Here is a 24,084-nt window from a genome sequence, read left to right on the forward strand (position 1 = left end):
GGGTTTGGGAGGTACTGTCGAAGAAGCCTTGGTGAGTTGCTGCAGTGCACCTTGTAGATGGTACAAACTGCAGCCACAGTGCACGAGTGGTGGAGTGAGTGAACGTTTAAGGTGGTGGATGGGGTGCCGATTAAGCGGGTTGCTTTGTCCTTAATGGTGTCGAGCTTCTTGAGCATTATTGGAGCTACACTCATCCAGGCAAGTGGCGAGTATTCCGTCACACTCCTGATTTGTGGCTTGTAAATGCTGGAATGGCTTTGGGGAGTCAGAAGGTGAGAGACACTCAGAATACCCAGCCGTTGACCTCTTGTAGTCACAATATTTATGTGGCTGGTCCAGTTGAGATTCTGGTCAATGGTGACCCCCAGGATGTTGATGGTGGGGGCATTTGGCGATGGTAATGCAGTTGAGTGTCAAAGGGCAGTGGTTAGACTCTCTTGGTGATGGTCATTGCCCGGCACTTGTGTGATGCAAATGTTACTTGCCCCCTATTAGCCCAAGCCTGAATGTTGTCCAGATCTTCCTGCATGCGGGCATGGATTACTTCATTATCTGTGGAGTTGCGAATGTACAGTATTAATTTCCAATCATCAACGAAAATCATCACTTCTGACCTTGTGATGGAGGGAAGGTCATTGATGAAGCAGCTGAAGATGGTTGGGCCTAGGGCACTCTCCTGAAGAACTCCTGCAATGATGTCCTGGGACTGAGATGATTGACCTCCAACAATCATAACCAACTTCCTTTGTGCTAGGTATGACTCCAGCCAGTGGGCTGCCCCCCACCGCCCGATTTCCATTGACTTCAGTTTTACTGTGGGTTCTTGATGCCACACTCTTGTCAAATGCTGCCTTCATGTCAAGGGCAGTCACACTCACCTCACTGTAGGAATACAACAACAACTTGTATTTATATAGTGCCTTTAATGGCTGGAGGAGTGAGGCCTTGGAGGAATTTGAAAATAAAGCTGAGAATTTTGAAAGCACGGCGTTGCATAACCGGAAGCCAATGTAGGTCAGCGAGCACAGGGGTAATGGGTGAGCAGGACTTAGTGCGAAATAGGACACGGGCAGTCGAGTTTTGGATCACATCTAGTTTATATCGTGCAGAATGTGGGAGGCCAGCCAGGAGTGCGTTGGAATAGTCAAGTCTAGAGGTAATAAAGGCATGGATGAGGGCTTCAGCAGCAAATGAGCTGAGGCAAGGCCGGAGATGGCGACGTTATGGAGGTGGAAATAGACGGTCTTAATTATGCTGCAGATATGTGGTCGAAAGCTCATTTCAGGTCATATAGGACACCAAGGTTGCTAACAGTCTGGTTCAGCCTCAGACAGAAGTTGGGGAGAGGGATGGAGTCAGTGGTTAGGGAACGGAGTTCGTGGCGGGGACCGAAAACAATGGCTTCGGTCTTCCCAATATTCGGACTGAAAACAATGGCTTCGGTCTTCCCAATATTCAATTGCAGAAAATTTCTGCTCATCCAGAACTGGATGGCAGACAAGTAGTCTTGACAATTTAGAGACCGAGGAGGGGTCGAGAAAAGTGGTAGAGCTGGGTGTCATCAGCGTACATGTGGAAACTGACGGTATTTTCGGATGATGTCGCCAAGGGGCAACGTGTAGATGAGAAATAGGAGGGGGCCAAGGATAGATCCTTGGGGGACACCAGAGGTAACAATGCAGGGGTGGGAAGGGAAGCCATTGCAGGTGATTCCCTGGCTACGATTAGATAAGAATGGAACCAGGCGAGTGCAGTCCCACCCACCTGAACAACGTAAGCACTCCCTTGAAATCGGACGTCTTGCTTCCATTCCAAAAGTGAGTTCTCAGGTGATTGAATAGTCCAATACGGGAATTACAGTCTCTGTCACAGGCAGGACAGACAGTCGTTGGAGGAAAGGGTGGGTGGGGAGTCTGGTTTGCCGCACGCTCCTTCCACTGCCTATGCTTGTTTTCTGCATGCTCTCGGCAACGAGACTCGGTGCTCAGCGCCCTCTCGGATGATTTTCTCCACTTAGGGTAGTCTTTGACCAGGGATTCTCAGGTGTCAGTGGGAATATTGCACTTTATCAAGGAGGCTTTGAGGGTGTCCTTGAAACATTTCCTCTGCCCAACTGGGGCTCGCTTGCCATGTAGGAGTTCCGAGTAGTGTGCTTGCTTTGGGTCATGTAAAAGGCTGCAGACAAGTCAAGAAAGGCAAGGAGGGATAGTTTGCCTCTGTCACAGTCACAAAGGATATCATTTGTGACTGACCGCCGTTTCGATACTGTGGCAGGCGCGGACACCACATTGGAAGGTTTCAAACATGGAATTGTGAGAAAGGTGGGCACGGATTTGGGAGGCGACAGCATGTTCAAGGATTTGAGAGGCAAGGGAGGTTGGAGTTGGGGTGGTAGTTTTCAAGGATGGAGGCGTTGAGGGTTGGTTTCTTGAGAGGGGTGATGACGGCAGATTTGAGCGAGCGAGAGAGAGAACCGTTAACAACGTCAGCTAACATTGGATCCAGAAAAGGGGTGTGGTCAGTTTTGTGGGAATAGGATCAAGGGAGCTGGAAATGGATCTCATGGACAGGATGAGCTCAAACGTCATGAGGGGAGTTAGGAGAAAAACTGGAGGAAGATGTGAGGCTAGGGCAGGGGGCTTCTTTGGAGGAAGTTTGGCCCGGTGGGCTTAGGGGAAGGGCAGAGGCAGCCAAACGGATGGTCTCATTCTTGCAGACACAAGTTTGTGAGCTCCACACACTTGCGTCTCATTACATAATTCATCTCTTTCGTCCGTGTTTGGACCAAGGCTGTAATGAGGTCTGAAGCCGAGTCGTCCTGACAGGACCCAAACTGACCATTGGTGAGTAAGTGCCACTTGCTAGCACTGTCGATGATACCTTCCATCACCTGGCTGAAGATTGAGAGAACAGACTGTAATGGCCAGATTGGATTTGTCCTACTTTTTGTGGACTTAACATACCTGGGCAGTGTTGTATTTGTACTAGAACAACTTGGCTAGAGGTGCAGCTACTTCTGGAGCACAAGTCTTCAGCCCTACAACCGGGATGTTGTTGGGGCCCATAGCCGTTGCTTTATCCAGTGCAATCAGCCATTTCTTTATCAAGTGGAATGAGTCGAATTAGCTGAAGACTGGCTTCTGCGATAGTGGGGACCTCAGGAGGAGGCCGATTATAGATCATCCACTTGGCACTTCTGGCTGAAGATGGTTGCAAAAGTTTTAGCCTTGTCTTTTGCACTCACGTGCTGTGCTCCGCCATCATTGAGGATGGAGATATTCATGGAGCCTCCTCCTATTGGTGGTTTAATTATCCACCAGCATTCATGACTGGATGTAGCAGGATTGCAGAGCTTTGATTGTACGATCACTTAGCTTTGTGTATAGCATGCTGCTTTCACTGAGCATGTGTGTAGTTCTGTGGTGCAACTTCCCCAGGTTTGGCATCTCATTTTTAGGTGCGTCTGGCGCTGCTCCTAGCATGCTCTTCCCCACTCCTCATTGAGGGTTGGTCCCCTGGCTTGATGGTAGAGTGAAGGATATGCCGGGCTATAAGGTTACAGATTGTGGTGGAATACAATTCTGCTGCTGGTGGCCCACAGTGCCTCATGGATACCCGGTTTTGAGTGCTGCATCTGTTATGAGTACAGTGATAGTGCCACATTGCTTGTCCTCTGTGAAAACAGGACTTAGTCTGTGCGGTGGTCACTGTTAACAATGCTGTCGTGGACAGATGCATCTGCGACAAATAGATTGGTGAGGACGAGGTGAAATAGATAAATAGATTTTTTCCCTCGAGTTGGTTATCTTCCATTATAGGCAGTCCCTCGAAATCGAGGAAGATTTGCTTCCACTCTAATTCCCGCATTGGACTGTACAGTCACCTGAGAACTCATTTTTACAGTCTCTGTCACAGGTCAGACAGACAGTCGTTGAAGGAAAGGGTGGGTGGGGAGTCTGATTTGCTGCACACTCCTTCCGCTGCCTGCGCTTGTTTTCTGCATGCTCTCGGCGACGAGACTCGATGCTCAGCGCCCTCCCAGATGCTCTTCCTCTACTTAGGGCGATCTTTGGCCAGGGATTCCCAGGTGTCAGTGGGGATGTTGCATTTTATCAAGGAGGCTTTGAGGGTGTCCTCTGCCTGGTGCTCGCTTGCTGTGTAGGAGTTCCGAGTAGAGCGCTTGCTTTGGGAATCTTGTGTTAGACGTGCGGACAATGTGGCCCGCCCAACGGAACTGGTCGAGTGTGGTCAGTGCTTCGATGCTGGGAGTGTTGGCCTGATCGAGAACACTGATGTTGGTGCGTCTATCCTCCCAGGGGATTTGCAGGATCTTGCGGAGACACTGTTGGTGGTATTTCTCCAGCGATTTGAGGTGTCTGCTGTGTATGGTCCACGTCTGAGCCATACAGGAGGGTGGGTATCACTACAGCCCTGTAGACCATAAGCTTGGTGCCAGTTTTGAGGGCCTGATCCTCGAGAGAACACTTTCTCAGGTGACCGAAGGCTGCGCTGGCACACTGGAGGCTGTGTTGGACCACCATCTTACCAGTAAAACCAGTAAAAATTTATCTTCAGTTTCAAATGAATGTTTATAGGTGTTACCTGAAATGGGTTTGCAGGCACAGAATCACTCATATATTATGTAGCATATATAACACGAGCTTAGTAAGCAATCATTTTAGGTGAACGCTTACTCATCACAAACTATATTATATGTTTAGGACTTGGCAATCTGTTAGTACCATCGTGCATCTTTTTCTCTGTAGATGTATGTAATGTTTGGAAAAATATATTTTCTTCTCTGGTTGTGAGGAACAGAATTTGTAGCAGTTATTCACTGCACTCCATCCAAGCTCCCAGATAAATTTTTTTAAGTGCAATTCCACTTTCAGTATCCAAACTCAACAGCCTGGCTCTATGCTAGCTGACATTATAAAAGGCTCTTTCTCTTCAGGCACAGTATGCCTTCCAAAACTGTTACCCCAACCCCCTTCTCAAAAACCCCCCACCCTCAATATCGACTCTTGTAACCACCCACCATATCTCCCACCTCCCTTACCTCTCAAGTTCTTGACCATATTGTATCCCAGATCCATCTCCTATAACTGCCTGCTTGATCCCTCTGATCAAATTTGTGCCTCTTACAATACTGAAAAGGGCCTAACCAAAGTCACAAACAACATAATACTGACCATGGTGCATTAGGCAATCTTGATCTCCTACAGCCTTAACACCCTCCTTCAAGAATTTCCTCTATTGTCCAGGTTGGTAGGCCTCCCTTTGCTTGGTTTCAGTCTTGCCTATCTGATCATGTCTAGAGCATCTCTCCCAACAACTTCTTTCTACCCAGTGCTATCACCTCATGGGGTGAGGATAAAGAAAAGACAGATACAGAGGGCTCAAAACTGCAGAAAACCTAGAGGAGTATGGAAAGTGCAGGGGTGAAATTAAAAAGGAAATTAGGAAAGCAAAGAGGGAATGAAGAAATATTAGCAAGGAAAACCCAGATGTTTTTTTAAGTGCTTTAAGAGTAAGAGGATAACTTTTAATTAAAAAAAAAAGAGTAGGGCCTATTGGGGACCATAAAGGTAACCTGTGTGTGGAGGCAGAAAGTATGGTTCTTAATGAATACTTTGCGTCTGTTTTCACGAGAGGGACGACGCAGATATTGCAATTAGGGAGAAGGTGTGTGAATTATTGGATGAAATAAACTCAGAAGAAACATAAAAAATATGTGCCGGAGTAGGCCATTCGGCCCTTTGAGCCTGCACCACCATTCAATATGATTAAGGGGTTTAGCATCTTTGAAAGTGGATAAATCCCCAGGCCCAGATTAAATGTATCCCAGGCTGTTGAGAGTAGCAAAACAGGAAATAGCAGAGGCTCTGACCATCATTTTCCAATCCTCTCTGGCTACAGGTGTGGTGCCGCAGGAGTTGAGGACTGCTAACGTACCGTTGCTTAAACAGAGAGAAAGGGATAGACTAAGTAATTACAGGCCAATCAGCCCAACCTCAATGGTGGGAAAATTATTGAAAAAATTCTGAGCGACAGGATAAATCTTCATTTAGGAAGACACTGATTAATCAAGCACAGTCAGTATGGATTTGTTAAGGGTAGGTCCTGTTTGACTAATTTGATTGAATTTTTTGAGGAGGGTCGATGAGGGCAGTGCTTTTGATGTAGTCTACATGGATTTTAGCAAAGCTTTTGATAAGGTCCTACATGAGAGACTGGTCACAAAAGTAAAAGCGCATGGGATCCAAAGCAAAGTGGCAAGTTGGATCCAAAATTGGTTGAGGCAGGAAGCAAAGGGTAATGGTCGGTGGGTGTTTTTGTGACTGGAAGGCTATATCCAGTGGTGTTCCGCAGGGCTCATTACCAGGTGCCTTGTTTTTTGTGATATATATCAATGATTTGGACTTGAATGTGGGGGCATGATTAAGAAGTTTACAGATGACACAAAAATTGGCTGTGGTTGATAATGAAGAAAGCTGCGGACTGCAGGAAGATATCAATGAACTGGTCAGGTGGGCAGAACAGTGGCAAATGGAATTCAATCCGGAGAAGTGTCAGGTAATGCATTTGGGTAGAGCTAGCAAGGGAATACACAATAAATGGTAGGACACTGAAGTGTACAGGAACAGAGGGACCTTGGAGTGCATGTTCACAGATCCCTGAAGGTAGCAGGCCAGGGAGATAAGGTGGTTAAGAAGGCATATGGGATACTTGCCTTTATTAGTCGAGGCATAGAATATAAGAGCAGTTGTGATGCCTGAAACATCATGATTGGATACCCTCTACCCATCAACAGCTATGTTATCTCCTGGAAGAGGCAAGAAAACCATTTTAAAAACACAAGGCCAGGATATCATTAAGTTTGTCACTTTATAATTCAAAATATGTGCACGGTTTCTACTAGACAAGTTGCCAATCATAGGGAGGGGTTCTAAGAACATAAGAACATAAGAAATAGGAGCAGGATTAGGCCATTTGGCCCCGCAAGCCTGCTCCGCCATTTAATAAGATCATGGCTGATCTGATCATGGACCCAGCCCGCTCCCCATAGCCCTTTATTCCCTCATCGCTCAAAAATCTGTCTATCTCCGCCTTAAATATATTCACTGATCCAGCTCTCTGGGGCAGAGAATTCCACAGATTTACAACCCTCGGAGAAGAAATTTCTCCATCACAAATTTTAAATGGGCGACCCCTTATTCTGAAACTATACCCCATGGTTCTAGATTCCCCCACGAGGGGAAGCATCCTCTCGGCATCTACCTTGTCAAGCCCCCTCAGTATCTTATGTTTCAGCCTTGTCAAGCCCCCTCAGTATCTTATGTTTCAGTAAGATCAGCTCTCATTCATCTAAACTCCAATGAGCATAGGCTCAACCTTTCCTCATAAGGCAACCCCTTCCCCTCAGGAATCAACATAGTGAACCTTCTCTGAACTGTCTCCAATGCAAGTATATCCCTATTTAATAAGTCCAAAACTGTACGCAGTAGTCTAGGTGTTGCCTCACCAATACCCTGTACAGTTGTAACAGGACTTCTCTGCTTTTATACTCCATCCCCTTAGCCTTTACTGCAAACATTCCATTTACCTTCCTGATTACTTGCTGTACCTACATTCTGACTTGTAGGGCCCAAGTTTCCACACAATAAAAAAGGCGCCCGTTTTTCGCGCCTAAAACGGCACCGGAAAAAAACTCGCGATTCTGGAGAGCCCTGCAGCTCCTTGTCTGTTTGGCGTGGCGCCCAGGGGGGGGCGGAGCCTACACTCGTGCCGATTTTGTAAGTGGGAGGGGGCGGGTACTATTTAAATTAGTTTTTTTTCCTGCCAGCAACCTTGCGCGTGCGCGTTGGAGCGTTCGCGCATGCGCAGTGTGAAGGAATCATTGGCACTCGGCCATTTTTGTAGTTCTTTGTAGCTGAACATTTTTGAACATTTTTTTTAATAAAAGCACATTGCCATCAGCACTGAGGCTTCCTGCAGCCTTCTCACTGTCTCCTTCCCGCCCGCCGTCGGGAACGTCTCCCCCCCCCCCCCCCCCCCCCTTCCGCTGCGGTTGGGCCCGCCTCCCCCCCCCCCCCCCCCCCCCCCCAACCGTCGGGAACGAACTTGTGAGGCTGGCTGAAGCACTTTCACACAGGTAGGAAGATGGTTTATTTAATCTTTTCTTTGCTTATAAATGTTTATTCAGGTTGGATTTATTTGTATAATATTTGTAGAAGTATAAATAAGGATTTATTGTAGAATTTAATGACTTCCCTTCCCCCCCCTCCACCTAGTTCTGGACGCCTAATTTGTAACCTGCGCCTGATTTTTTAAATGTGTAGAACAGGTTTTTTCAGTTCTACAAAACTCTTCACTTGCTCCATTCACTTTAGTTTGGAGTACGTTTTCACTGTGGAAACTTTCAAATCAGGCGTCAGTGGCCGGACACGCCCCCTTTTGAAGAAAAAATTCTGTTCCAAACTAGAACTGTTCTACCTGACTAGAACTGCAGAAAAAAAAAATGTGGAGAATTGCGATTTCTAAGATAGTCCGTTCTCCACCAGTTGCTCCTAAAAATCAGGCGCAAATCATGTGGAAACTTGGGCCCTTTGTGTTTCATGCACAAGGACCCCCAGGTCTGTCTGTCATGCAGCATTTTGTAGTTTCTCTCCATTTAAATAAAAACAATTATTTTTCCTGCTAAAATGGATAACCTCACACTTTCCCACATTGTACTCCATCTGCCAAATGTTTGCCCACTCACTTAGCCTGTCTGTATCCCTTTGAAGAATTTTTGTGTCCTCCTCACAACTTGCTTTCCCACCCATCTTTGTATCATCAGCAAACTTGAATCCACTCAGTCCCTTCCTCCAAGTCATTAATATAAATTGTGAATAGTTGAGGCCCCAGCACCGATCCCTGTGGCACCCCACTATTCGCCGTTTGCCAACTGGAAAATTACCCCATTAGTTTCTGATTGCCAACCTGAGAATGAACCATTTCTCCTGATTCTCTGTTTTCTGTTAGTTAGCCAATCCTCTATCCATGCTAATATATTACCCCTAATCCCATGAGCCTTTATCTTGTGCAGTAACCTTTTATGTAGCACCTTATCGAATGCCTTCTGGAAATCCAAATACACCATATCTACTGGTTCCCCCTTATCCACCTTGCTCGTTACATCCTCAAAGAACTCCAGCAAATTTGTCAATCACAAAACCATTCTGGCTCTGCTTAACTGTATTCTTTTCCAGATGTCCTGCTACTGCTTCCTTAATAATGAACTCCAGCATTTTCCCAACGACCGATGTTAGGCTAACTGGTTTATAGTTTCCTGCTTTCTGTCTGCGTCCTATTTTAAATAGGAGCGTTACATTTGCGGTTTTCCAATCTGCTGAGACCTCCCCAAAATCCAGGGAATTTTGGTAGATTACAACCAATGTAGCCACTATCTCTGCAGCCACTTCTTTTAAGACCTTAGGATGCGAGTCATCAGGTCCAGGGGACTTGCACTTCTCTAAACTGGAGAGAAAATGTAACTATCTGTGCATTTATGTTCTATAAAGCTTTATCATTCCAGCAGACGATCAAATTTGAGGATAGCCTTCTACATTCTAGAATCCACACTCTTCAAGTTCAGAGATGTAGCTGAGCTGTCAGTTTCCCCCCCCCCCTCCCACCACCAAAAAGATGACTAAAGCAGGATCATAGACATTGTTTTTTAAACATGATATTCATTTTCATACTAAGAGTCCAAAGTTGTTAAAATGCAGTTGGTGTCATTTATTAATCCAATAAGTCTGCGCAGATGCGCCCAGTGATGACTTGCATACTCCTGATTGTGGAACTGTTCCAGAAAATTGCTTGGAGCTCTCACTCGTACATAGAAAGTTTAAATGCAGAGTTCGTCATTGTTTGCCAACCAGACCTGCAGGAGTGTGTGTTAAGCCATGGGAAATATGACTTCCCTGTTGCTACTCCACTACACCTTCTACAAATCTTCGTGCTACCAGCAGCCGCCGAGATCATTTTCATTAGACAGTTCGTCATGTTGCACTCCTTATAGATGCTATCTTTTATTCAGTTAAAAATATAATTACTTATTATTAATCTGGAGCACACCATTGGGAATTGATCACCGAAGCTTGGTAAGAGTATGCAGCACAAGAGACCTGAAACAGTTTTAAAAAAAAAAAATAGTCAATCAGCTGATCAAAATTAATTAATGTTAACTGCAAGTTGTACACATTTTTTAACATTGAGAGCTTAAATTACTTCCTTTCCCCCAATTGTTGGCTGCTGTATAATGAGTAATATTTTCGGTACTGAAACAACCTTTGCATTTGGAGAAATGCAGGTTCTATCCCCACCCTGCTGATGCCATCTGTACTGCTGACTGGCGAGACGAGTTTTTTTTTGCCCATGGGGAAAAGTGGAGAACTAATTCAATATCCACTGCTGTTGTATGCCTCCCATTGGCTTATTTCAAAGTGATGTTGACAGCAGGTGCTTTATAAGAACATAAGAAATAGAACAGGAGTAGGCCATACGGCCCCTCGAGCCTGCTCCGCCATTCAATAAGATCATGGCTGTCAAGCCCCATCATAATCTTCTACGTTTTGATAAGATCACCTCTCATTCTTCTGAATTCCAATGAGTAGAGACTCGACCTTTCCTCATAACTCAACCCCCTCATCCCCGGAATCAACCTTGTGAACCTTCTCTGAACTGTCTCCAAAGCAAGTATATCCTTTCGTAAATATGGAAACCAAAACTGCACGCAGTATTCTAGGTGTGACCTCACCAATACCTTATATAGTTGTAACAAAACTTCCCTGCTTTTATACTCCATCCCCTTTTGAAATAAAGGCCAAGATACCATTGGCCTTCCTGATCGCTTGCTGTACCTGCATACTATCCTTTTGTGTTTCGGGCACAAGTACCCTCGGGTCCCACTGTACTGCAGCACTTTGCAATCTTTCTCCATTTAAATAATAACTTGCTCTTTGATTTTTTTTTTGCCAAATGCATGACCTCACATTTTCCAACATTATACTCCATCTGCCAAATTTTTTGCCCACTCACTTAGCCTGTCTGTCCTTTTGCAGATTTTGTGTCCTCCTCACACATTGTTTTTCTTCCCATCTTTGTATCGTTTGCAAACTTGGCTACGTTATACTCAGTCCCTTCTTCCAAGTCATTAATATAGATTGTAAATAGTTGGGGTCCCAGCACTGATACCTGCAGCACCCCACTAGTTACTGGTTGCCAACCAGAGATGAACCATTTATCCCGACTCTCTGTTTTCTGTTAGTTAGCCAATCCTCTATTCATGCTAATATATTACCCCCAACCCCGTGAACTTTTATCTTGTGCAGTATGTGGCACCTTTTATGTGACACCTTGTCAAATGCCTTCTGGAAGTCCAAATACACCACATCCACCGGTTCCCCTTTATCCACCCTGTTCGTTACATCCTCGAAGAACTCCAGCAAATTTGTCAAACATGACTTCCCTGTCATAAATCCATGCTGACTCTGCCTGACTGAATTTTGCTTTTCCAAATGTCCTGCTACTGCTTCTTTAATAATGGACTCTGCAACATTTTCCCAACTACAGATGTTCGGCTAACTGGTCTATAGTTTCCTGCTTTTTGTCTGCCTCCTTTTTTAAATAAGGGCGTTACATTTGCAGTTTTCCAATCTGCTGGGACCTCCCCAGAATCCAGGGAATTTTGGTAGATTACAACCAATGCATCAACAATCCCTGCCACTACTTCTCAAGACCCTAGGATGCAAGACATCAGGTCCAGGGGATTTATCTGCCTTTAGTCCCATTATCTTAGAGTACCACCTCCTTTGTGATTGTGTTAAGTACCCCCCGCTCCCCTATAGCCCCTAGACTAACCATTGTCGGAATATTGTTCGTGTCCTCTACCATAAAGACTGATACAAAATATTTGTTCAGAGTTTCTGCCATCTCCATGTTCCACATTACTAATTCCCTGGTCTCATCCTCTAAGGGACCAACATTTACTTTAGCCACCCGTTTCCTTTTTATATAACAATAGAAACTCTTGCTATCTGTTTTTATATTTTGCGCTAGTTTACTTTCATAGTCTGTCTTCCCTTTCTTCATCATCATCATCATAAGTAGTCCCTTGAAACGAGGATGACTTGCTTCCACGACAAAAAAGGATGAGTTCACAGGTGTTTGAATGAAGGACCTAATATTCCAGAACCCGAACTACATCTTGAAGGGTGGAAGATGCCTGTGCATGGATTTTTTTTAACGCGTGGTGGCCGTTGCACACCAGCCACCACACGGTCCAGTGGCAAGGGTTATCCAAGACGACTGAATAGCTTTACAGGTGCTTTATGGAGAACTGGTCGATGGCAGAACAGTGCAGGGCAGAAAACAGGTGATACAAAGACACACTAAAGATTCACCTGACTCATTGCAACTTGGTCGTTGATTCTTGGGGAAACCCTGGTCACTGACCGAGGCCAATAGTATGCTGAAGTGAGAGGAATAAAGGGCTTTGAGCTGCAACGCCATACCAGTGTTACATAGAAACATAGAAAATAGGTGCAGGAGTAGGCCATTCAGCCCTTCGAGCCTGCACCGCCATTCAATGAGTTCATGGCTGAACATGCAACTTCAGTACCCCATTCCTGCTTTCTCACCATACCCCTTGATCCCCCTAGTAGTAAGGACGTCATCTAACTCCTTTTTGAATATATTTAGTGAATTGGTCTCAACAACTTTCTGTGGTAGAGAATTCCACAGGTTCACCACTCTCTGGGTGAAGAAATTCCTAAATGGCTTCCCCCTTATCCTTAGACTGTGTCCCCTGGTTCTGGACTTCCCCAACATTGGGAACATTCTTCCTGCATCTACCCCCGTCAGAATTTTAAACGTTTCTATGAGGTCCCCTCTCATTCTTCTGAACTCCAGTGAATACAAGCCCAGTTGATCAGTCTTTCTTGATAGGTCAGTCCCGCCATCCCGGGAATCAGTCTGGTGAACCTTCGCTGCACTCTCTCAATAGCAAGAATGTCCTTCCTCAGGTTAGGAGACCAAAACTATAGACAATACTCCAGGTGTGGCCTCACCAAGGCCCTGAACAACTGTAGCAACACCTCCCTGCCCCTGTACTCAAATCCCCTCGCTATGAAGACCAACATGCCATTTGCTTTCTTAACCGCCTGCTGTACCTGCATGCCAACCTTCAATGACTGATGTACCATGACACCCAGGTCTCTTTGCACCTCCCCTTTTCCTAATCTGTCACCATTCAGATAATAGTCTGTCTCTCTGTTTTTACCACCAAAGTGTGGCAAGATGAGAGAGACAGAATGACTAGCAAAGTCAGAGGGATAAACAGGAGAGACCCCCCCCCCCCCCAGGAATGAGGCTTGTACTAGACAATTGATTTGCATATTGGCGTGAGTAGTAAACCACTTCCGCCTTTGTTGGTACCCTCATCCTCTGGTTTGAGGCACACACTACTACTGCTACTAATGAATCATCATCATAGGCAGTCCCTCAAAATCGAGAGACTTGCTTCCACTCTCAAAATGAGTTCTCAGGTGACTGAACCGTCTAATACGGGAATTACAATCTCTGTCACAGGTGTGACAGACAGTCGTTGAAGGAAAGGGTGGGTGGGGAGTCTGGTTTGCCGCACGTTCCTTCCGCTGCCTGCGCTTGGTTTCTGCATGCTCTCGGCGACGAGATTTGCTCAGCGTTCTCCCGGATGCACTTCCTCCACTTAGGGCGGTCTTTGGCGAGAGACTCTCAGGTGTCGGTGGGGATGTTGCATTTTATCAAGGAGGTTTTGAGGGTGTCCTTGAAATGTTTCCTCTGCCCACCTGGGGCTCGCTTGCCATATAGGACTTCTGAGTAGAGGGCTTGCTTTGGGAGTCTTGTCAGGCATGCGAACACTGTGGTCAGTGCTTTGATGCTGGGGATGCTGGCCTGGTCGAGGACGCTAATGTTGGTGCGTCTGTCCTCCCAGGGGATTTGCAGGATCTTGCGGAGACATCATTGGTGGTATTTCTCCAGCGATTTGAGGTGTCTACTGTATATGGTCCACGTCTCTGAGCCATACAGGAGGGTGGGTATCACTACAGCCCTGTAGACCATGAGTTTGGTGACAGATTTGAGGGCCTGATCTTCGAACACTCATTTCCTCAGGTGGCCGGAGGCTGCGCTGGCGCACTGGAGGCGGTGTTGAATCACGTCGATGTCTGCCCTTGTTGATAGGCTCCCGAGGTATGGAAAGTGGTCCATGTTGTCCAGGGTCGCGCTGTGGATCTTGATGACTGAGGGATAGTGCTGTGTGGCGGGGTCAGGCTAGTGGAGGACCTTTGTCTTGCGGATGTTTAGTGTAAGGCCCATGCTTTCGTACGCCTCAGTGAAGATGTTGACTGACTTGGAGCTCAGTCTCTGCGCAGACGCCTGTGTTGTCTGCGTACTGTAGTTCGACGAGAGGTTGGGGCGGTCTTGGATCTGGCCTGGAGGTGACGGAAGTTGAACAGGTTCCTACTGGTTCTGTCGTTTAGTTCCACTCCAGTGGGGAGCTTGTTGATTTTATAAAATAGATAAGAGGTAAGGGTAAAATTAAAACTAAACAAAAATTCCTACCTTAAGTACATAGCCAATAAAGGAGAGTATGACAAAAGTGAATATAAAGATGTTAGAAAAGAAATAAAAAAAATTGGGAAAGCCAAGAGGAATGACGAAATAAAATTATCAAACAATATAAAAAATAAATAGTAAGAGTATTCTATACACAAATAACAAATGGACAAGTAAGATATGAATAGGGCCACTGAGGGATGCATAAGATAAACTCGCAGGTAATGACCGTGAAGTGTCAGAAATATTGAGTAGTTACTTTGCCTCAGTTTTACCAGGGAGACTAATAAGGACATGACATGAGAAGAAGACCTTTTAAGATAGAAAGTGGGGAGATTATTGGAAAACTAGATAGTTAGAGAGTATTCTATAAACACCCTGGTCTGGATGGATTGCCAGAGCATTAGCAGACAGTTCATGTCCCTATATTCAAAGAGACCGAGAACATATCCAGGGAACTATAGACCAGTTAGCTTAATGTCAGTAGTAGAAAAGATATTGGAATCTTTACTCACAACAATGTACTTGAAAAGCGTTCGGCAACAAAAAATGTAATACAGAATAGTGAGATCAGATTTCAAAAGGGAAGATCAAGCTTAACCAACCTATTGAATTCTTTGAAGTAACAGAAATGGTAGATGAGGATACTGCAATGAATGTAATATACCTGGACTTTTGAGAGGCCACATAGTAGACTCATGATTAAGGTTAGAGCATGTGGAATTGGGACAAGTAGCCAACTGGATAGCAAATTGGCTACTAAACAGCAAAGGGAGAGCAAGGGTTATAGATAGTAACTCAGACTGGCAGAACATGAGAAGTGGTGTTTCATCTTTGGGATCAGTGCTGGGACCACTGTTGCTGCTGATTTACATAAGGAACTGACAATTTGTAGGGCTATAGTACAAAATAATGTCTGATGTTAAAAAGACAAATCTAAAATCATCATAGGTAGTCCCTCGGAATCGAGAAGGACTTGCTTCAATTCCCAAAGTGAGTTCTTTGGCTGAACAGTCCAATATCAGAGCCACAAACCCGGTTATAGGTGGGACAGACATTTGTCGAGGGAAGGGGTCGGTGGGGCTGGTTTGTCGTGCGCTCCTTCCGCTGCCTGCGCTTGGCCTCCTCTTGTTCTTTGCTTGGAGATTCGAGGAGCTCAATGTCTTCCCGGATGTACTTTCTCCATCTAGGGCGGTCTTCGGCCAGGTGTCAGTGGTGATGTCGCACTTTACCAGGGAGGCTTTGAGGGTGTCCTTATTACGTTTCCGCTGTCCTCGTTTACCATGAAGGAGCTCCGCATAAAGTATTTGCTTAGGGAGTCTAGTATCTGGCATGCGAACTATGTGGCCTGCCCAGCGAAGCTGATAGTGTGGTCAGTGCTTCAATACTGGGGGTATAAATCTAAAAGCACTGCATCTGAATGACATGGACCATGTACAGTAGGTACCAAATCGCTGGAGAAATACTGGGGGAGGGAGAAGAGAGAGCTGGGGGCGGGGGGGGGGGAGGAAGAGAGAGAGAGAGAGAGAGAGAGCTGGGGTTGGGGGGAGGAAGAGAGAGAGCTGGGGGGTGGGGGGGGAGAGGAGAAAGAGAGCTGGGGGGGGGGGGGAAGAGAGAAAGAGAGAACACTTGGGCGGGGGGAGGAAAGTGATAGAACTGGGGAGGGGAGAGGGTGTTTGGGTGGGGGCAGGGGAGAGCGAGCCTGGGGTGGGGGAGGGGGGTTGGTCAGAAAGAGACAGAGCTTGGGGAGGGGTGGGGGTGGAGAGAGAGAAAGCGAGCATGGGGATGGTGGAGAGCGCGCACGCTTGAGGGGGTGGGAGGAGAGAGCTTGGGAAGGTGGGGGAGAGAGAAAAGAGAGCTTGGGGAGGGGGGGTGGAGAGTTTGCTTGTGCGGGGGGGGCAGTGAAGCGAGAGAGCTTGGGTGGGGGCGGTAGTGATAGAGAACTTGACGAGGGGGCGAGAGAGAGAGAGGACTTGGCTGGGGGGTGGCAGTTGAGAGAACAAGCTTTGGGGGAAGGGTAGAGAGAGAGCTTGGGGGGAGGGTGTAGAGAGCGAACTTTGGGGGGTGGAGGGAGTGAGCTTGGGGCGGAGGAGGTGTGGAGAGAGAGCTTGGGGAGGCGGGGGTGTGGGAGTGTGGAAGAGAGTCTGGGTGAGGGGGGTGGAGAGCGAGAGCTTGGGTGGGGGGGGGGTGGAGCGAGGTGAGAGAGCTGGGGGGAATGGAGAGAGAGAGAGAGCTGGGGGGCTGGAGAAAGAGCTTTGGGGGGGGTGGTGGGGAGAGAGCAAGCTTGGGGGAGGGGCTTGAAGAGAAATCTTGGGGGAGGGTGGAGCGAGAGCGCTTGGTGTGGTGGAGCGAGCGAGCTTGGGGGGAGGGTGGGTAAAGAGAGATTGGGGGGGGTAGCGAGCGAGCTTGCAGGGGGGGCGGGGGTTAGAGAGAAGAGAGCGAGCTTGGGGAGAGAGCCTTGTGGGGTGGGGATTGGAGAAAGAGAGCTTGGGTGGGTGGGGGGAGGAGAGAGAGCGTTTGGGGGGGGGGGGGCTAGCGGGGGGGGGGCGAGTGAGCTTGGGGGAAGACAAGTTTTACTCCAGTACAGTACACAACTCAACTGTTGGCTGAATTCCTTTATTTAAAATTGGGCAATTGTTGCAGGAGAGTGGGTGGGGGAGGGGTGGCGCCAGGAGAGTGGGTGGGGGAGGGGGGGCGCCGCCAGGAGAGTGGGTGGGGGAGGGGGGGGCGCCGCCAGGAGAGTGGGTGGGGGAAGGGGGGCGCCAGGAGAGTGGGTGGGGGAGGGGGGCGCCAGGAGAGTGGGTGGGGGCAGGAGGAGAAGGAGGGGGGGTGTGGGGGCAGGAGGGGGAGAGAGAGAGAGAGAGAGGGGGTGTGGGGGCAGGAGGGGGAGAGAGAGAGAGGGACGGGGGGTGTGGGGGCAGGAGGGGGAGAGAGAGGGAGGGGGGTGTGGGGGCAGGAGGGGAAGAGGGAGGGGGGGTGTGGGGGCAGGAGGGGAAGAGGGAGGGGGTGGGGGCAGGAGGGGGGTGGGGGCAGGAGGGGGATGGGGGGTGGGGGAAGAGAGGGATGGGGGGTGGGGGCAGGAGGGGGAGAGGGAGGGGGGTGGGGGGCAGGAGGGGGAGAGGGAGAGGGGTGGGGGGGCAGGAGGGGGCGAGAGAGGGAGGGGGGGTGGGGGGCAGGAGGGGGAGAGGGAGGGGGGGTGGGGGGCAGGAGGAGGAGAGGGAGAGGGGTGGGGGGGCAGGAGGGGGCGAGAGAGGTGGGGTGGGGGCAGGAGGGGAGGGTGGGGTGGGGGCAGGAGGGGGGTTGGGGCAGGAGGCAGGAGGGGGGTTGGGGCAGGAGGGGGAGAGGGAGGGGGGGGAGAGAGGGGGAGGGGGAGCTGGAGGGTGGGGACAGGAGGGGGAGAGGGAGGGAGGGGGGGTGGGGACAGGAGGGGGAGAGGGAGGGAGGGGGGGTGGGGACAGGAGGGGGAGAGGGAGGGAGGGGGGGTGGGGACAGGAGGGGGAGAGGGAGGGAGGGGGGGTGGGGACAGGAGGGGGAGAGGGAGGGAGGGGGGGTGGGGACAGGAGGGGGAGAGGGAGGGAGGGGGGGTGGGGACAGGAGGGGGAGAGGGAGGGAGGGGGGGTGGGGACAGAAGGGGGAAGAGGGAGGGAGGGGGGGTGGGGACAGGAGGGGAAGAGGGAGGGAGGGGGGGTGTGAGGCCAGGAGGGCGAGAGAGAGACGGTGTGGGGGCAGGAGGGGGAGAGAGGGAGGGGGGTGTGGGGGCAGGAGGGGGAGAGAGGGAGGGGGGTGTGGGGGCAGGAGGGGGAGAGGGAGGGGGGGTGTGGGGGCAGGAGAGGGAGAGGGAGGTGGGGTGTGGGGGCAGGAGGGGGAGAGGGAGGTGGGGTGTGGGGGCAGGAGGGGGAGAGGGAGGTGGGGTGTGGGGGCAGGAGGGGGAGAGGGAGGTGGGGTGTGGGGGCAGGAGAGAGGGAGGGAGGGTGTGGGGGCAGGAGGGAGAGGGAGGGGGGTGTGGGGGCAGGAGGGAGAGGGAGGGGGGGCAGGAGGGGGAGAGAGAGGGGGTGTGGGGGCAGGAGGGGAAGAGGGAGGGGGGGTGTGGGGGCAGGAGGGGAAGAGGGAGGGGGTGGGGGCAGGAGGGGGGTGGGGGCAGGAGGGGGATGGGGGGTGGGGGAAGAGAGAGGGATGGGGGGTGGGGGCAGGAGGGGGAGAGGGAGGGGGGTGGGGGGCAGGAGAGGGAGAGGGGTGGGGGGGCAGGAGGGGGCGAGAGAGGGAGGGGGGGTGGGGGGCAGGAGGGGGAGAGGGAGAGGGGTGGGGGGGCAGGAGGGGGCGAGAGAGGTGGGGTGGGGGCAGGAGGGGAGGGTGGGGTGGGGGCAGGAGGGGGGTTGGGGCAGGAGGCAGGAGGGGGAGAGGGAGGGGGGGGAGAGGGAGGGGGGGGTTCGGGCAGGCGGGGGAGAGAGGGGGAGGGGGAGCTGGAGGGTGGGGACAGGAGGGAGGGAGGGGGGGTGGGGACAGGAGGGGGAGAGGGAGGGAGGGGGGGTGGGGACAGGAGGGGGAGAGGGAGGGAGGGGGGGTGGGGACAGGAGGGGGAGAGGGAGGGAGGGGGGGTGGGGACAGGAGGGGGAGAGGGAGGGAGGGGGGGTGGGGACAGGAGGGGGAGAGGGAGGGAGGGGGGGTGGGGACAGGAGGGGGAGAGGGAGGGAGGGGGGGGTGGGGACAGAAGGGGGAGAGGGAGGGAGGGGGGGTGGGGACAGGAGGGGAGAGGGAGGGAGGGGGGGTGGGGACAGGAGGGGAAGAGGGAGGGAGGGGGGGTGTGAGGGCAGGAGGGCGAGAGAGACGGTGTGGGGGCAGGAGGGGGAGAGAGGGAGGGGGGTGTGGGGGCAGGAGGGGGAGAGAGGGAGGGGGGTGTGGGGGCAGGAGGGGGAGAGGGAGGGGGGGTGTGGGGGCAGGAGGGGGAGAGGGAGGGGGGTGTGGGGGCAGGAGGGGGAGAGGGAGGTGGGGTGGGGGCAGGAGGGGGAGAGGGAGGTGGGGTGTGGGGGCAGGAGGGGGAGAGGGAGGTGGGGTGTGGGGGCAGGAGGGGGAGAGGGAGGTGGGGTGTGGGGGCAGGAGAGAGGGAGGGAGGGTGTGGGGGCAGGAGGGAGGGGGGTGTGGGGGCAGGAGGGAGAGGGAGGGGGGGCAGGAGGGGGAGAGAGAGGGGGGCAGGGGAGGGGGGTGTGGGGGCAGGAGAGGGGGGTGTGGGGGCAGGAGAGGGAGGGGGGTGTGGGGGCAGGAGAGGGAGGGGGGCAATAGAGGGAGAGAGGGGGGTAGGCAAAAGAGGGAGAGAGGGGGGTAAAGAGAAGGGTGTGTCGGGGGGAGGTGGTGTGTGTGGGAGGGTGAGGGGTGATGGGGGGGAGGGAGGGAGGGGGGGAGGGAGGGGGGAGGGGGGGGGGGGGTGGGGGAGGGTGGGGGTGGGGGGGAGGGGGAGAGTGGGGGGGGGGGGAGGGGGAGAGTGGGGGTGGGTTGGGGGGGGGAGGGGGAGGGGGGGAGAGTGGGGGTGGGGGGAGTGTGTGTGTGTGTGGGAGAGTGGGGGTGGGGGGAGGGAGAGTGGGGGTGGGGGGAGTGTGTGTGTGTGTGGGAGAGTGGGGGTGGGGGGAGTGTGTGTGTGGGGGTGGGGGGAGTGTGTGTGTGGGGGGGGGGAGAGTGGGGGTGGGGGGAGTGTGTGTGTGTGGGGGGGGAAGTGTGTGTGGGGGGGGGGGGGGAGTGTGTGTGGGGGGGGGGGGGGGGAGTGTGTGTGGGGGGGGGGGGAGTGTGTGTGGGGGGGGGGGGAGTGTGTGTGGGGGGGGGGGGGGGGGAGTGTGTGTGTGGGGGGGGGGAGTGTGTGTGGGGGGGGGGAGTGTGTGTGTGTGTGGGGGGGGGAGTGTGTGTGTGGGGGGGGGGAGTGTGTGTGTGTGTGTGGGGGGGGGTGGGGGGGCGAAGTGTGTGTGTGTGTGTGGGGGGGTGGGGGGGCGAAGTGTGTGTGTGTGGGGGTGGGGGGGCGATGTGTGTGTGTGGGGGTGGGGGGGCGATGTGTGTGTGTGTGTGTGTGGGGGGGGCGGTGTGTGTGTGTGGGGGGGTGGGGGGGGTTGTGTGTGTGTGTGTGTGGGGGGTGAAGTGTGTGTGTGTGTGTGTGTGTGGGGGGGTGAAGTGTGTGTGTGGGGGTGGGGGGGGGTGAAGTGTGTGTGGGGGGGGTGAAGTGTGTGTGTGTGGGGGTGGGGGGGTGGAAGTGTGTGTGGGGGGGTGGGGGGGGTGAAGTGTGTGTGTGTGGGGGTGGGGGGGTGAAGTGTGTGTGGGGGGGTGGGGGGGGTGAAGTGTGTGTGTGTGGGGGTGGGGGGGGTGAAGTGTGTGTGTGTGGGGGTGGGGGGGGTGAAGTGTGTGTGTGTGGGGGTGGGGGGGGTGAAGTGTGTGTGTGTGGGGGTGGGGGGGGTGAAGTGTGTGTGTGTGGGGGGGGTGAATTGTGGGGGGGTGGGGGGGGTGATGTGTGTGTGTGTGTGTGTGTGTGTGTGTGGGGGTGGGGGGGTGAAGTGTGTGTGTGTGTGTGTGTGGGGGTGGGGGGGGGTGAAGTGTGTGGGGGTGGGGGTGGGGGGGGGTGAAGTGTGGGGGTGGGGGGGGTGAAGTGTGGGGGTGGGGGGGGGGAAGTGTGTGTGTGGGGGTGGAGGGGTGAAGTGTGTGTGTGTGGGGGGGGGGTGAAGTGTGTGTGTGGGGGGGGAGGAAGTTTGTGTGGGGGGGGGAGGAAGTGTGTGTGGGGGCGGGGGGAGGGGAGGAAGGGGGGCGGGGAGTGGGGGTGAGAGGTGTGTGTGTGTGTGTGGGACGGGAGGGGTGGGGGAATGAGAGGTGTGGGTCACTTTTGCCAGCTCTTTCTCGCTTTCTGTTCCCAGAATCTCCTGTCTCCGATGACGTACATTGTCGTCTGTTCCCTCGCAGGTCGCGGTGGGGATTCCATTCGGCCAGGACTAGGAGCGGCGTGCTTCAGGCCCCTCCCTCACAGCCTGCAGCACACACAATCTGGGGGCAAGGAGCTGCTGCACATGTGCGCACACACTAGCGCGCATGTGCAGAGGTCCCGGCACGGTTTTCAGCGCAGGGACCTGGCTACGCCCCCCCGCTGGTTCTGCTGCGCTCCCCCGAGTCCGAAGGAGGCCTGATGAGCGTGGAGAATACCACGTTAAGGATTAGGGGCACTTTTTGTTCCAGAAAGTCAGTCGGTGGAAACTTGGCCCCATTGTGTGGTATGATACACATGTTTTATCAATTTAAAACATATTACAGGTACTTGACTGAAGGGCGGAAGGTTGATTTGGGGCTTGATAGTCTATTGCTGATAGTGTGGAGTCGTATCATTAATCAGCATTACTCATCCACTCTCATACTAATTTTTGTATTGATATTTTATTACTTTAGCTGCTGTTTCTTGCACAGACTCCATATTGATTTTTGTGACTGTCTGTGGCAGAGAAATGACAGACTGATTTTAGTAGGTGAGATGACCATCAGATATTAGCTAATATCAAGGTTCTGTTGCAAACTCAGATAGGCAAAGGATGACACAGATTTACCGAGTAATGCACTCATAGATAATTTGGGATCCTGAGCAGAAGATGAAGGACATTTATAATTGTGAACAGTCAGCTATTTTGATGCGGTCAAAGATTAAAAAGCATCCTGTTGTTGTACAAGGGCACAGAATGACATCAACTTTTTTGAATGACTATGGTACTTCATTGTGCACACGTGTATCCTGTAAAGTTGAACAAGAGAATTTTTGTTACAAAATAAAATTGAATTTTAAACCATTTACTCAAAATATAAGAATTTGGTAAAGGACAGGAGAGAGGGGCCTTTCATGTTGCTCTATATTGTTTCTATATTTTTTTTGAAGATTTTGTAAACAAGTTGCCTACACTGTTATCTAGTGATGGAAGAGTAGCAAATTCCTTGGGTGAGATAATCATTGTGAAAGCAAATGCTGAATAATGTGTTTTACTTGGGAATGTCACATGGATTATGATGTACAATTCGTATAGCAAGTGAACCAATGTAATTTTTAGAAATAAAAAAAATTCTCCTAAGTACACTAGAAGAATTGGAAGAGAAGCCTAGTGCAACTAGTGTTTCATTTTAGTTTTTGACTTCCAAACCCAGTGCCAAAAGGGAAATGCTGCCTCTTGGGATCTCCCCAGGAGCCCATCTGAGACTGGGAATTATGGACAAGCTCTCTCTCCCACCTCCCCAGAAGTCCACCGGATTTTTAGTTCTGAAATCAAATCCTGGCTTCCATGTAGATTGATCCTGCCATTCGTCACACCTAGGTCGATGGCAGGTTGGCAGGTTTGATTGTGTTGCTTCTCCAATCTCCACATTTACTCATTGATGGCCTTGTGTGACAGACTTCTAAGTCGTTAGAAGAGGGTGACTGGGTCACTGGCATATTTTGTGTGTCTAATTATCAAATCCAGCAGAACAATGCCTCATGTATAGCCATGTGGGTGGACTGGACTGCTGTCTCCTTGCAGCACTTGTATGCTTTTTTTTGAGTGGTATTGAGAAACAGAAAATGCTGATGCATTGTTCCAAAAGTTTGTTTTTCTCTCCTTTTAACCACAGGTTACATAGATGTCTCAAATACCGTTTTGCATTTGACTCCTCGTTAGTTTCAGATCCACAAGATAGTTATAGTTCAAGAACTGGGGTTTTCATATGTACGTTGTGGGTGAAGAGTTTAAACTTTGTATCTTACAATATTACATTAACTATAAAGCTCTTTGGGCTATCCTATAGTCAGGAAAGGTGCTATATAAAGGCAAATCTTCAATTTACCCAGGGTGTTATTGGCATTGATCCATTCAGGCTTCAAAAGGGACCACCAATCTCTGGATGGTGGGAGTAAAGTTCATTATTGTATATGCATTGGCTCCATGGTAGATGCCATTTGCAAATTTGTAAATCTTTATTTGCTAACCAGTAAAGCTGTTTTAAATGGGATTTATTGTAGAACGTTTTTTAATTTTTTTGCCTTCCTTTCTCTCATTCTAGTTCTTCCTCCAGTGTTGGTTCCAAGGCACAGTGAATTTAACCCACAGCATAGTCTACTTGCACAGTTTCGTAATTTGGGACATAATGATCCTCCTATGCCGCAAAATGCTGCCTTTCCAGTTTCCTTTCAGCAACCGAACACCCACCCATTCCCTAACTCTCCCAACAGAAGTTATCCCAGCTCCCCTGGAAGTAGCACATATCCTCATTCTCCAGCAAGCTCTGGACCAAGCAGTCCATTTCAGATGCCAGGTAAGAGCAATAATATTCTGCTGCATCAGCCTTCATAGTTATATTAACTATCCAAATTGGATCTAACCAAAATGGTTCCATTTTGGTTGCAGAAATGCTTCTCCAGAAATAAGACACTTTCTTATTGTAGTCTAAAGCAGTCTGTACTTTTGT

The 24,084-nt window shown here is 50.9% G+C and overlaps 1 protein-coding gene across 7 annotated transcripts in view; it reads left to right on the plus strand.

The window, feature by feature from the left end:
- The window catches only part of smad1 (SMAD family member 1), a 142,531-nt gene that overhangs the window by 62,112 nt on the left and 56,335 nt on the right, over window positions 1–24,084 (plus strand). For all 7 annotated transcript variants that reach the window (XM_070871563.1, XM_070871569.1, XM_070871560.1 and 4 more), the window contains one exon: window positions 23,680–23,931. In XM_070871563.1, the coding sequence (XP_070727664.1) occupies window positions 23,680–23,931 (252 nt within the window). The remainder of the gene's footprint in view (window positions 1–23,679; window positions 23,932–24,084) is intronic.

This window comes from Pristiophorus japonicus, chromosome 2 (genome assembly GCF_044704955.1).
Source record: "Pristiophorus japonicus isolate sPriJap1 chromosome 2, sPriJap1.hap1, whole genome shotgun sequence".
NCBI classification, from domain to species: domain Eukaryota; kingdom Metazoa; phylum Chordata; class Chondrichthyes; family Pristiophoridae; genus Pristiophorus; species Pristiophorus japonicus.